At 32.8% G+C, this 14,320-nt stretch overlaps 1 protein-coding gene across 3 annotated transcripts in view; it reads right to left on the bottom strand.

Annotated features, from left to right (window-relative positions):
* Nucleotides 1–3,908: 3,908 nt before the first annotated feature.
* The window catches only part of LOC124367589 (scoloptoxin SSD14-like), a 142,156-nt gene continuing 131,744 nt past the window's right edge, over nucleotides 3,909–14,320 (bottom strand). For all 3 annotated transcript variants that reach the window (XM_046824546.1, XM_046824545.1, XM_046824547.1), the window contains exons 7-10: nucleotides 12,906–13,096; nucleotides 10,652–10,892; nucleotides 6,834–6,947; nucleotides 3,909–5,265 (exon numbers count right to left, since the gene is read on the bottom strand). In XM_046824546.1, coding sequence (XP_046680502.1) covers nucleotides 5,116–5,265; nucleotides 6,834–6,947; nucleotides 10,652–10,892; nucleotides 12,906–13,096 — 696 coding nt within the window. In that variant the 3' untranslated portion in view covers nucleotides 3,909–5,115. The remainder of the gene's footprint in view (nucleotides 5,266–6,833; nucleotides 6,948–10,651; nucleotides 10,893–12,905; nucleotides 13,097–14,320) is intronic.

Here is a 14,320-nt window from a genome sequence, read left to right as displayed (position 1 = left end):
ATGAATTGATATTGAGCGTAGATTATCTTGATTTAGCCCATGTTCAGTTAATATCAGTACTGTTGGGCGCAACTGGTTCAGAAAATGATTTAGCCTCTCAACTTTTTTAGACAGTCCCCCTTATATTCTGGTGGAAAATTGAGATTTTCTGAGGCTGAGTCCTTTTTTTCAGAGTGGAGTTGATGAAAATCCTGTGGTTTTTTGTATGTTTTTGTGTCTTTCCTGTTTTGGTTGGCAGTTTTCTAAAAAAAGCGTTTTCATTTTTTGAGGCGCCTTCCATATTGATGTATATTTGTGGGGGTTGACTTTGGTTAGAAAAGTTTTTTTACTGATGGGTTTATTTTGGCGTTGCTGGTTTGAAAATGGTCATTTTCTGAGCATCCCTTGAGGGCTTCAAGTTCTCTAGTTACAAAACTCCTCAAGGGTTTTCTCCCACTTAGGAGGATTTTAGCACTCAGTGGTGGTTTTTTCTCTCTTCTGATCCCTTCAATTAATCCTTCATTTACAGTAGTCTTTCTCAAGCCTGTTTCTACATTGGCAGGTTCTTCATGCCGAGCTTTGTTTTTGGCTACTTGGAGAGATTACACTGAAATGGTTTCCTCTCCTTCCCAGTTTGTTTTTTGCTCTTACTTATGTTATGGTTTTTAGAACAAGGAAGACTCTTTGCAGTGGGTGTACTTTTGTGTGAGTGCTGGTGGTGTTGCAGGGTTTGTTTGTTCACCTTGCTTAAGCAGTTTTTCTTGCAAAGTTACCACAGAGCATTCTAGTTGGTCTTGTCGAATCTTCAGTTGAGTCAGCTCAATTAATAGAGAGGCAGAGTAGTTGGGAACATAAAATTCTGAGTAATCTGTTTTGTGTTTCTGAAGCGCTAGTGAGTTTAGGTGTCTGAGGTAGGCCCCGTTTTGTCATCTTGGTTTAATTTCGGTTTGTTTATTATTACATGTAATTGCTTCACTGGTGTTTGGACTTGACGGTGCTGTTGTGTAGGCTGTGGCTGGTTGTATGGTTTGCGTTTCTACATTTTTGAATTTCTTTGAGTCTTGTTGGTTTTTGTCCAGCAAATCTCTTTGTCCAGATTTTTCTCTTTTGAGATTAAGGATTATTTGTTCTAGTTCTAATATTTTATTTGCTTGTTCATCAAAAATGAGAGTCTGTCTTGTGTCATGATCCTCGTAAAAGTTCTGTAGTTCTTGTCTATTTTGTTTTTCCTTTGCGATCTGGGCTATAGCTTCTTGTAGTTTTCTTCCCGATTCTTCAATTTTTTTGTAGGTATTTTTCCCTCGGCTTCAGTTCGATCTTCCAGTGTTGCCTCCAGTTCAGCAAGTTTAGCCTCCAGCGCTGAGTTTCGGGTGCTTAGGTCCTCAGCATCCTTTTTCAGCTCCAAGTTTTCAGCCAAAAGAAGACTGCCCACCTCTGCTGCCAATGCCAGAGATGTCTCAAGATCATCTTCCTCTTGTCCCTCTTGATCTTTTACCTTTGTTTTTTTACAGCACTCAAGCTCAGCTCCAGATCAGATATAACTGTGTTTCTATTTTCCTTGACCTTGTGGTATCCTGATGGGCTGGGTGTTCTTAGATGTGGGACGTTGTTCTGCTTCTCCTATTGCCACATAGGAAAAAATGTAATGTAAAAAAATAATTAGGTTGGGAGTTTCGAGATATTTTCCATGCGACATTGGAGTAAGTGTTCAATTTTGGGGTTTCCCTATATTAAGTAAGACCATTTAACACGTTCAATGCTGAACTGTATTTAATGTACCATGCTGTGTGATGAGATAGATACTTTTTATTTTTAATGGAATAATTGCTTGAAACGATTTATTTTGAAAGAAAGTAACTAATTATTCTACAGGGCAGGGATGCAAATATAACCTACTGGTCTATTTTATTGAGTTCAAATAGGGCATAGATGACTGGTCTGTGAAAGTAGAACTATTTTTGTGTAGCCAATATGTCAATAAAGATGCATCCTGTCTCTTCTAGGGCTTGAAATTGCACCACACTATCCACATACAATGTTGTTTTCGGTTACTTTGGGTACGGACAGTAATATTATCTTTACTTAACATTTTGTCCATAAGAACAATCAACATGTACAAACTACATTACCATTAATTTCATACTTTTGATCCTTCTCCTAGTCTGATCCGAATTAACACTCAAACAGTTTAAGCTTTCTATCCTTTTTAATTATCTTAGTGGAAGCGTTTCAAACACATTTGGTACAATACAAAGCAACCATCTCCACTTTTGGCTAAGAGCCAATTGGTGGTACCATAAGTTTCTCAGGGTATTTATAAGAATCATTATGTAATTTTTTAACTAGAAAGGAAATTCATATTTATTTTACTAGAAAAAACCATATTCTAGATTTACCTACTGTCAAACTTTAAAAAAGTAAAAGCAGCCACACACACACACACACATATATATATATATATATATATATATATATATATATATATATATATAAATTAAGCTATTTAACAAATTACCGGAAACAGCTTGGTCTGTACCTATAAAAAAATTTTAAATAGTAGTGGAAAGCTGGTTAAAAGAGAATGTATTTTATTATGCTGATAGTTTTTTAGCCTGTAATACTACATTGATATATTGTTTTATATTATATTTATTTCTGTTAGTGTATTAAGTGTATGTATGTGTTATTGTTATCATAGTTTTAGTACAAATTATATATATATATATATATATATATATATATATATATATATATATATATATTTATTTATTTATTATTTAGTATAGATAATTTATATATTTATTTAATTATTATAACTACATTGCTACCTGTTATCACCTTATAGGTAACTACAGAGTATTTGACAACTGTCCTTTAGACAGAGATTTATATTTATATTAAGATAATGCTAATTGTAAATCTGACTTTGTTAATTGCACAAGTGTTTAAAGGCAATACAGATTCTTGATTGTTAATGAATTAAGAATTAAGTTATTCCTTTATCGAGAACATGGCTTATTCCTGTTTGGTAGGCTTTTGACTGACTCCCTTTCCAGAATGGTTCTTTTCTGGACCATTTTCCATAACAGGAACAAAAAATTAGTAATTAAAAATTTTGCTTGAAATAATAATCTGCATAGTGACAATTCCTGCAGATAATTCTTGTTTTTGCAGTACACGTCTGTACAGCGGTCTGCGGAACCCAAAATGTAGGCACACTGCTGTTGTCTTGTGTGTAAATTTGTGTACACCATGCTGCTGACAGAAATGTTGTACAAGTAGCCAACATGCTGCACATCATCTATGCGTTTACACACAAATTTTAATAACAGAAGCTGAATACCATTTTTGATAGGAACTTTCAAATAATAATATTATAATTTTAAATTGGTTAACATTAAAAACTAGCACTAAACAATATGTCAAAAATATGATGGATTTAAAGCTGGAAAAAAATGTAATCTTGAAAACATAACATAAACTGATTTTTCTTATTCTACCTCAACCAGCTGATTGCCACAATTATCAGGATATTTAGGAGAAAGCTGTACATTATTTTGAGTGAGAACTTAGTCCTCAGAAGCAAAACATGAGAAAAGTTCATTGCATAAATGATAAAAGAATTTGAAATATTGTTATTCCTTTAAAACAATTTCATGGTCCAACAATGTTAGTAATAATCAATTGTGTACGACAATCTGGATTTCCATATGAAACTAAGTAGTCTAAAAGTTGTTTGAAAACAAATTTTAAATATAACTTAAAAGAGGATGAACCTCAAATGTATTGGTGGACAAGAAAATGGATTCCACAAATCCTAAATCTCCTAAAACGGTAAACCCTTTTCTTGCAGCAATCATGGACCTTATGTCCATGGGACACTAAAACGTTCATTTCAATGTACAGAGGTATCAAAGGAACACACAAAATAAAATGTAATTATTATATATTTAATATCTTTTCACATTCAAAATGAAAACTTAAATGTGACTTACAAAATGAAGCTCATATGTGTCGTATTATGTCTCAAACACAGATGCTCAAAAAACTTGAGTATAAAAATCACTGTAGGTTATATATGCATAACAGTTCTTACAGTTAATTAAGTACTATAAAAGAGGCACTAATTCAACAAGAAATAATTTTAATTTGCCTACTAATTAAATGTACACCTGTTGAGGCCTTTGAGTGCAAGGAAAGATTATTAATTAATGACGGAAAAACAAGAACCCAGAATTTGGAGTTTCCAGTTTAATGCATCCAGCCACCAAGTCAGTACTGAGTTCACTAAGGCGATTTTATTACAACTATCGTGGTTAACCAGAAAACAATAAGCAACACAATTATAAGCAGATCACAGTCAATGTTTAAAAGCATGAATAGAGAATTATGTTTTAATCATACATTTATTCATTGTTTTACAAATAAAAACAAGTTGAGTCAACTGACAGTGAACAAAGTTATACGATTAATAAAATCTATAAATTACATAGTTTCAACTTTTGTTAACAATTTGAAAAACTCAAAGAGTATCAGTAGTATCACACAGATCAATGACTAATGGTTCTTGATATTCAAGAAATATGCTAATGATCAGGGGCGTATCTAGGGAGAAAACAGGTTGACCCACCTTTTTGGTGGTCTTCCCAAAAATTTTGAATACACCAAGATTAATTTTTGTAGAATAATGAGTTATTATCTTAGTTTTTGTATGTGTTTTAAGCAGTCATTAATGTTGGTCAATGTAGAGTTTACTTCTGCAACAATCAAAAGTAACAATTCGTGCAATAGTGATTATACATATTTATATAACGTTACGCCCAAAATCCCCCCAAATAATATTCTGAGTACGCTCCTGATAATGTTTCTTGAATATTCTAATTCAATAAAAGATATTCTGATATGTAATAAGTAAAAATATAAACTAACAATATTAGCAATGCTTAACACTGATGATTAATACTGATGAACTAATATTAGACCCTTATGACTTTTTTTGTACAAAAAAAGTAACATTACTGTGTATAAAATATTATAAAAATCAACTTTGCATGGAGTGTATCAATTTGATCACAATACGAAATCACAATTTTACATTGTATGAACTGCTGACAAACCTTTGATCACAACCTAGAATCAGTCCATTCCATATACTTCACCGCCTTTGCGATAATCAGCGTTGGCGTAGATCTTGTCGTCTTGTCTGGCCAGGGCGCACACAATGGAGCCTCTGTCACGGTACCTCTTCGTTTTATGTCCGATGGCCTGCAGACTTCTAATCAGCGGCTGAAAACATTATTAAGACGTAAGATAAGACTACACTTAAGACATAAGATATGTATTGGTAATTCTTTCCATATAATTAACAAATCAATATGATTCATATATACCTATATATTGTACGTTAATAGTGCTCCAGACATAAGTTGAGACTGGTTCTTTAAAGTATTATAAGTAATGAAGTGATCAAGACTGACATAACAGGCATTAGTGGCTAGAATAATAAATAGTGTTTAAGGTGAAAATTGTACTAAAAACATGCTACGAATAATTAATAATAATAAATAAACAATCAACAGTTGAATAAAAGGCAAGTATAACTAAATAAGAAAATATAAAAAAATAATTAAAATCTAATCACAATTAAAATTCCCTACCACCAAGTACTCAAAAATGTATTCAATTCTGACTCTGACATACTAAAGTATTCGTCCACATGGTAAAAAGAATTCATGTAAAGAAACATACACGTTTTAATTTTAAAATTACATATATTAATGTGTTTTTAGTGAACATTTTTATATTGTTCTGAAGGGTAACTATAATGATAAGGAGAAAATTGTGAAAAAATAAATGTAGAAACAGAGGACAATCATATACATGTGTTAACACGTAGCCTAAATATCTTTAAGATATCTCAAGAAAGATTTCACTTGTAAACTTTAAATTTTGCATGCACCTTCATTTCTAAATAGACAAGAATGAGTTCTATGTTGTACATATCCATCCATAGGATTAGACTGAGCGTCACTGACTGCTGTCACTCAGTAGGATGGGACAATGTCTCTTTTGTTTGCTGGGAGGATGTAAAAGTTTTCATTAATGTACGATTGTCTGTCTGTCCACAGGACATCTCAAAAATGACTTGAAATTTTGCGTACAGCCTCAGCAAAGTCTGTTACACGACACAAAGTGTGGAGTAATCCTACATTGTACTATAGGAGAAAGTGTTCTTATAAGTATCCGTTTTGGAACCACCCCAGTAAGAAATAATCACTTTCACAAGCTGACATAGCTTACAATTTGTTGCTGATCTGCAACTTACTTTGTTTAATGGATCATCTGCCAATAAGAATTGAAAAATTAAGAGTTGTTGATTTAAAATATAAAAAACTGTTCAGTGGCCAAAACTTGAACCTGAACTTAATCTGAAGAAAGACTAAAAGTAACCCTGATTAATCTGACTTAAGCTCAAAAATACAAAACTAGTCACCACTGAAACCTTTTTTACATACCTAAAGTTTTATTCCTTCTTATATCCCAGCTTGAGTAAGAATTACAAATGTGTCTGCAGTATTAAATTAACATTTTCAACCCCAGCAGTCTATCATAATCTGTATCAAGTATAATTATCCTGACCTATATTCAAATGGGCTGACAGTATTAAATATCTAACCCTTTTTGTATATCCAAATACACCAGTTAATAAGTATATGCCAGAATTATATTATGTTATTAAAAGTAAAATAATTTCATCTTAATTGTTAAAATAATGAGAGTAATGGCCAAAAATTAAGATGTTATACAAGTATATTGTAAGATTTTCATTGACAACAATAATTATGGATACTTACGGCTATAACTCCATACTCATAACTGACTTCCATGGGGTACAGCTGATGGTGTACTCTGCTAGCATCCACCGCCTCCTTGATGGAATTGCCCAACCACAGATATCTCATGATCACCTGCAAGTCCCATCATTATATATCAGTAAATAATCGGATATGGACTGTTATCAAAACCAGGGGTACTAGTATTGTAGACTCTTGCTAACATGATCCTTGATAGCGCAAACCTTCTTGATAACAAATTTTTCTGACCACCTTAAAATCACCATAATACTCAATGCTAAAAGTACCTTCATAGTACAACTTTTACTTTTTTTAAACTTCATTAGGAAAGAGAATTTTTTTCCAATTCACATCACAACTATTATATATAATGCTTTTTCGTAAAACCGAATGTTACCGAATAAAAGTTGTATTCTCCTGTTACTTATAACAGCTAAACATTCAACATTTTAAAGCAACAAACCAAAAACTAATAAAATGTTATGAGAAATTAAAGATTGATTAAATATTAGAATAGATCTACTAGTTAAAGTAACAGTAAACACATGAATTAGCAAATCTTAAAATTTTTACAACAGGAAGGTGCCAATCTAATCAACCTGCAGACAGACAGACTTGCAATCATATGGAGATATATGTTTTTACTTCCATCCTACAGAAAAGTTGTACCAATCTACTAAGTGATAGCCTTGATTATAGATCCTCAGAAGGATCTATAATCAAGGGTGATAGGCTTCAATAATGTACAACAAGATCCCATGGATAGACATGCACCATCATAGAATTCATTCTTGTCAAATAGAAAGCTTCATGAAAATTTCAAGTGTACAGAAACACTTTTTCTTGAGAACCTATGTATGAGTTAGGCTACATCTATTATTATGTACATCTTAATAATGACATATAACTGAGTTCTAGTTATAATCAATTTTTTTTATTCCATGATGTCATCGTTGCCATCATGGTTACCCATAAGAAATGTGTAAAAATGTTCGATAACGATCAGCCTAATTCTATTAATTACATGTATCACCACTATAAAACTCGGTCTTTCTTATATATAAATTAAGCTTAATGGAAAATTTAATGTCTATTCATCAAATCGTTCTCTAAATATCATAACGGATTTACAGTTCATGTTAGGCTACATATAATACAAATTTTAGCCCATTAAAAGGGTATAGCTGATTGTGGAATTTATACATGTTAAAATTTACATTTGTTAACATGTTTTCCAGCCCCTCGAGAGATAGGGTTCTCTCACGATCAGCAAATACATAAAAGTGTGGGTTTTCTCTATAATAAGATAATTTTTTAGAAGATTTCAATTTTGTATAACATGACGCTAAAGTAAGCTAATAAAGCCTTCCAAATAGAAAATCAGGATAATCGATATTGCAAAATATCCAGAGAAGTGGACGTCCAAGCAGAGAGTACTACTACTTTTTATATAAGTTTTTACCTCAGTAGTAGGTAATATCACAAACTATTACAACTTTTTTTAACACGAGTACACTCTTTTCAGTGCATATTTACCACAGTCCATAACACGTGTTTTAAGGGCAAAAATGTTTTAGTCACAGATCTTGACATGAAAACCTCCTCCTCCAAGATTGTGCACGAGTCAAGTGAACTCCAATACCCAGTATCGCCAATTAGTTATGATCGGTGTTTGTAGTCAAATCTGTGCGATGATCTGTATTTATTTGTGTTTTTACAGTACAGTAGCTGTAGTTTTAGTGTAACTTACGTTAATTTTACTACTCTTCTGTTTTTTTTTTTTTTGTTTTTTTTTAAATTTTAATCCATTATTGTTATAGTAGCAATTTGTGAATAATTAAACTAAGTTTTCTGTTAAAATGTGAGTTTTAATTGCTAACTCTGTTACAATAATAATGTTTGGTGCTTTACCAAACTATAAATGTACTTTTTAAAAGAAAACTTGACAGCGAGGGTTGACCCAAAATGCAGTTACTTCAAAGATGTTGTGGATAAAACAGTCTAAAATTGAAGGCATGACATTAGGTTATACAACCTTGATAGCATGAACCTCAACTACAAGAGTTCTGTGACAGCAAGACTGTTTCTCAAATCTCCTTCAGACTCTTACTGTTGAGGTTATATTGCAATTTAAGGATTCCAGGCACTGCTTACTTTATGTAGTAAAATTCACGATGACATGTACCTCATCGGGTACACATGGTCTTTTACAACTGCTGTTGTGTACTCAATCGCGTACACACCAGGCTTTCGTAAAGCGCTCGTGTGCTCGATAGCGGTACTCGTTGTTATACATTTCCTTATTGCGTTTTTATTGTTCGCCCATCTTGGTCATTTGTTAAATTCTACCTCAGACTATTGTACATTTAATTTACTTAAAAGTATACTAGGGGTTAGGTTAGACTCACCAAATTGCAACACAGGCTGCTTGGCAGCTAGGCCTATTACGTCTGTATTTTTGAGCTTTTGCCTTTCCCTAAAAAAATCAGTCACAAGAGTCACGCTCATTTCTTCAGGCACTCCGGAAAGATTTAACCAGAACTCCCTCTGGCCAGATATTAGGGTTCAGAGCGCTTTTCCAAGCATTCACACTTAAGCCTATTTTGTAAGATTTGTAGGTGTCAAATCTTGGCCTCCATTCTTCACAACATATAACAGAATTTATATTGACAATGTATACCCCATCAGCCGCATGATTGTGTTAAGATAAAATAATGAGAAATTAAGAAGCAGTGTCAAAAACACTTTCAATGAAGTTTGATGATGAGATATTCCCTTAATACCCAGAGGTATTCAGCTCACTGATACTACAGGCCATTGGCATGTTTGATGGGTGACAAATGCTTTCAGTAGATAAGAATGGTCTGGATGGGTTTAAGAAGGAAGGAGGGCTGAAACAGGTGTATACACTTAAGAGATGTGAAGATATTTCCATATCTTTCAAGCGGTATACGATAACTCCTCCATGAAAAAATTTTGTTATGTTATTTTATATTAAGGTGATTCATGTATTACTTGATTGCTTACTCACAAATGTATTGGATTGTAATAACAGGGAGGTGGCAATAAAATAGTTGTTTACTACAAAATCTCCATCCCCTCCAAAATTTTTAAGAAAGAAACACGTTTTTATGGGAAAAACAAAATTATTTTCGTGTTGTAAACATTAAGAAATTTAGGACTGGATCCACCTTTTTTCATGCTAGACTTGGTGTGTTAGCAATTAAGGAGTGGGTTTTAAGATATATAACAGGTGATCTCACAAGAAAAAGGACAAATGTAGTCTGTTTGCTCCATAGCTTGTTACTGAACTCTAAGCAATGTATGTAGGAGTAAAATTGAAAAAACCAAGTATGTGTGCTTGGGAACATACAGATAAGGCCAGTCTTTGTACGAGTACAACGTGCAGGAAGTAAGGTGACCTCCTGGAGGTACCCTCATTGAGATCAGGGATAAATCATTTTATGGGTCATAACTCCTTTAATAGTTACATTAACTCCATAATGTACTGGCATTTACTGATAGCCCATCTTGTCTAAAGGTTTGAAGAGGAGAAATAATTTTTTTATGTTCTTTGTGTCTCCAAAGGTAAACTAAGAATTTTGGAAAGGCGTACCTAGATCAAACATGTATAGCTAGACTTATAGCAACAGAGCTTCCTCTCTTTGTAAGTAGAGTAGAGCTATTTGTAATGATTACAACACCTATATATGGCTCATCTTGGAATCAGGATTTGCATCCTGGGACTGAGATAATACGAGGATTTCAGTGATTGATACAAGACTGATATTATTACAGAGCTCATCAGAGTTACTCACTGAAGACACAGAGGTGATGATCTTGGTGCCGCCTGATGCTCCGATGACCATGGTGACATCACCATCGCTGTTGACAATGATGGTCGGACTCACTGATGACATGGCACGCTTGCCCGGTACAATGAAATTACTAGGAGAGGGGTAAACACCGTAATAGTTGACCACCCCAGGCACTGAGAAGTCGTCCATTCCACTGTTGAGGATGATACCGAGCCTCTCTGATGTCACTCCTCCACCAAAACTGTGAAATGTGTAATAAATTGCAAAATTACCATATTGAAAAAGCTTTATCAATATTTCATTGATTAACAAATCAATCTCAACTTATTAAAATTCTGTGTTACAGGTAATTTAAAAGCAGCTGAGAGGCCAGTCTATAGAAATCATAGGTGCATATTTATTCTTTTAAAAAATAAGTTCATGTTTTACATAATATTGGCATTTTTAATTTATTCCAAAAAAAAAAACCTTTTTTAAAACTCTTTTTGTGCTCCTGATACATGAGAAATGGAAGTTGCTAGTTTCAAAAATATTCAGAAATTTCAGAAATATTATGAGGCTCATTCATAAAGTAAAGCAATTGATTTATATTTAACCCTTAAAGCACCAAGTTACTTTGTGAGCTACCAATCATTTAGATCAAGAAATTGTTTTATTATTTTCTCAAGTGTCTCTTGGATTTCAAATAAAGAGATAAAAACCCTAACCAAATATAATAAATATATATTATTTACTTGAAAATGATATATTTATTATACTATTGACAGATATTTCAAAATATGTATCATCTGGATTTCCCATTGTCTGTAATAAATCAAGCACAATGCAAGATAAAAACTAAAATAATAACTAATTGAAATACAACAGAAAGAAATACTCATGAACAATTAAGAACGAATATCGGTAGTAACATCTGACTGAAGTAGATGTCACTTCTATGGGCGTTTAAGCATAACAACTCCAGATGAGCCAGTTGTATGTTTGTTTTGTTCTGAAAACAAACCAATACTCTGTCACTGACCTTGAATCAGAAGTTTTTGTGGCCTTCAAACATTGTTTAGCAATATCACTATGAAGAACTTTCGCAGATGTTTCTAGAACTATAGATGAGTTTACGCAGTGTTATGCTGTTTTACGTAAAGGCGTGAACAGCGTTACAGGACCCATACGCACTATGTATGAAGAGCATACAGTATGATAAGGATTAATAGTAATGATTGGTTTCAACATAATTTCATACACACAGTGTTATTTATTGAGTATTTGCAAAGACACTGCAGTTGTTTTCTAGCTTATGAATGAAGATAGCGTTGTTGCTTAATTTCTTGGAATTTTGGTTAACAATGACAGCTGACATGTACTGCAAAAATCTTATCTAAGTGTGATCAGAAATTGACGTGGTAAAGTTCAGGCAACAACCACAAAATGCATGTCCTTTCACCAATTCTTAACCAAAAAGAAGATTAACTATAATCCTGACTTTGCACCAGAAACAACGTTCTTTTCTTACACTTGAAAAAGTGGTTTAGTGGACAATAACTAGAAAGTGAAGAGGAATTCAGAACTATTGTTGGTAATTAATTCAATTCCCAGATGGACTCAATACAGTGGGTTTGGAAAAGCTGCTGCAGCATTATGAAAAGTGCTTGGTTTTTAGTGACTATTATGTGGAAAAGTAAGATAGGAACACAGTAATATAATACTGTAAATAAATCCTTCACTCACAAGCTTATTTTTACAAACTATCATATAGCTCTTAATTTAAGAATATACACTGTACTTATGGATTTGGAATAAAATTTATTTTTAAAACTAAAAATATATATCATCGGTTGGTTTTAAAAGGGTTAAACCATTTAGAAGTAAACAATTTAAGTCTCTGATGTAGAAAAAACTACACACAAAATTGGGCTCTGTGAAAGAACCAAATTTTTTACTTATTTATCTGATAAAATCAACCAGATCCTGATACAACTAGGCAGAGAAAAATTATAGCTGTCTGGAAAAACTTACCTGTTTAAGAAACTTTTATATTAAAACTAATATACTGGTTTTAAATTTACAGGTTTTAGGGTTTTAGGCAACATCAAAGAAACAACACTAAATAAAAAACAATGGCAAGCTAGACCTCTACATAATATATTTTCTTATAAAAAATATATATATATAAATATAAATATTATTATTAGTAGTACTTTCTTCGTTTTCACAGGTAGTACATATTTTCTTTCAAAGATGCACATACAATACTAACTAGAGATTGACGGTGCTGGTAACAGAGACTGCATCACCGTTTGGGGCAAGGATTGAGATGTGCGCCGTGCCAGAATCCTCCTGGTTGTAGTAGACTGCACCGTAGTGCTCAGGCTGCTCTGAAGTCTCATTGTCCAGGATCTTGGCGCGGATATCGTTGGCGTACTCGTCTGACATTAGATTCTTCAGGTACTGTTCAACGAGAATTAGGTACAAAAATGTTCTGCTGGTATGATTTAAAAAAACCTTTTCAGATTAATACATTTCTACACTAGCCAAGAAACATAATAATGAAGAAGGAAAAAAGAAATAAATGCTAACCCAAAAGGCTATGTGATATGAGGGTGGTCCAAAACGTCACCTCCATTAGCACTAAATGATACAAAAATAAATTTAATTACACTTCAGTTTGATTTAAAATGTTGTATCCCTTTACATTTTGTATTAAAAATGTGTCACAGTGAAAATAATTTTAAACAAGTAAACAATTTCAAACTTCGGTTCAAGGTATGAAAGTAGAGGGTCTATGTACACCTCTTTGACAAGCGTGGGATAAAGAGAATGCTGACCAGTTTAATGCAAAATCTGTTTCTTGCAAATATATGCTTTCCTTACTACTCAACAACATTAATGATATTTTGTGAGATAAAAGAAATGTTAAGTTGATTACAAACAATGTTAAATCATTGAGGAGGTAGAGAGTCCTGCATTTAATTCAGTGCCAAGTTCCCAGTTGCTAAGAGCAATACTACCCACACAATACTCAAACTGTTTTATTAGCTGTCTATATGAAAATAGTAAAACATCAGATAGTTAGAATTCCAATAAAAAAATTTCATACACAAGTTAACTTAAAACTTATTAAGTATTATATTTACTAAATGACATTCAGGGTGAGGCAGACGACCTGTCCGTGATGTATAGAGGCCGAACAGTGAAACCTACCTTCTTCGTTTTAACAAAACCCCCAACTTTCAACCCCAAATATTCTGGAAAATAATTTTTAACATCCAAAAATACCTCAAAATTACACTTTTAGCATGGTAGTGTGCTTAAATAATTTTTGAAAGGCCTATAGAAAACTTTACTTCCAGGGTAAAACTCTGTTTGGAAAACAACGGATTACAGTTCAAACATCTGAAATAAGGTTAGTTGAATAACCTTATAATAATAATTAATCCACTACAAACCTACAGCAAATTCAGGAGCTCAAAACAATGTAATGCGACAAATATCTTGAAAAATAGTATTTTTGGCACCATTTCTCAACCATCCAAGATAAAACTAAACTTTAAATACAAACATTTTTTATTTTAAGGGAGCTATTAATAAGTGTAATGAAAGTCATACATTGCTATTTAAACTTTTAGCATTTACAAGTTTGAAATATCCTAAAATTCAACTATTTAAAAAGAT

Source organism: Homalodisca vitripennis, chromosome 8, assembly GCF_021130785.1.
Source record: "Homalodisca vitripennis isolate AUS2020 chromosome 8, UT_GWSS_2.1, whole genome shotgun sequence".
NCBI lineage: Eukaryota > Metazoa > Arthropoda > Insecta > Hemiptera > Cicadellidae > Homalodisca > Homalodisca vitripennis.
Note: the sequence above shows the minus strand (reverse complement) of the source record. Positions and strands in the feature narration are given on the sequence as shown.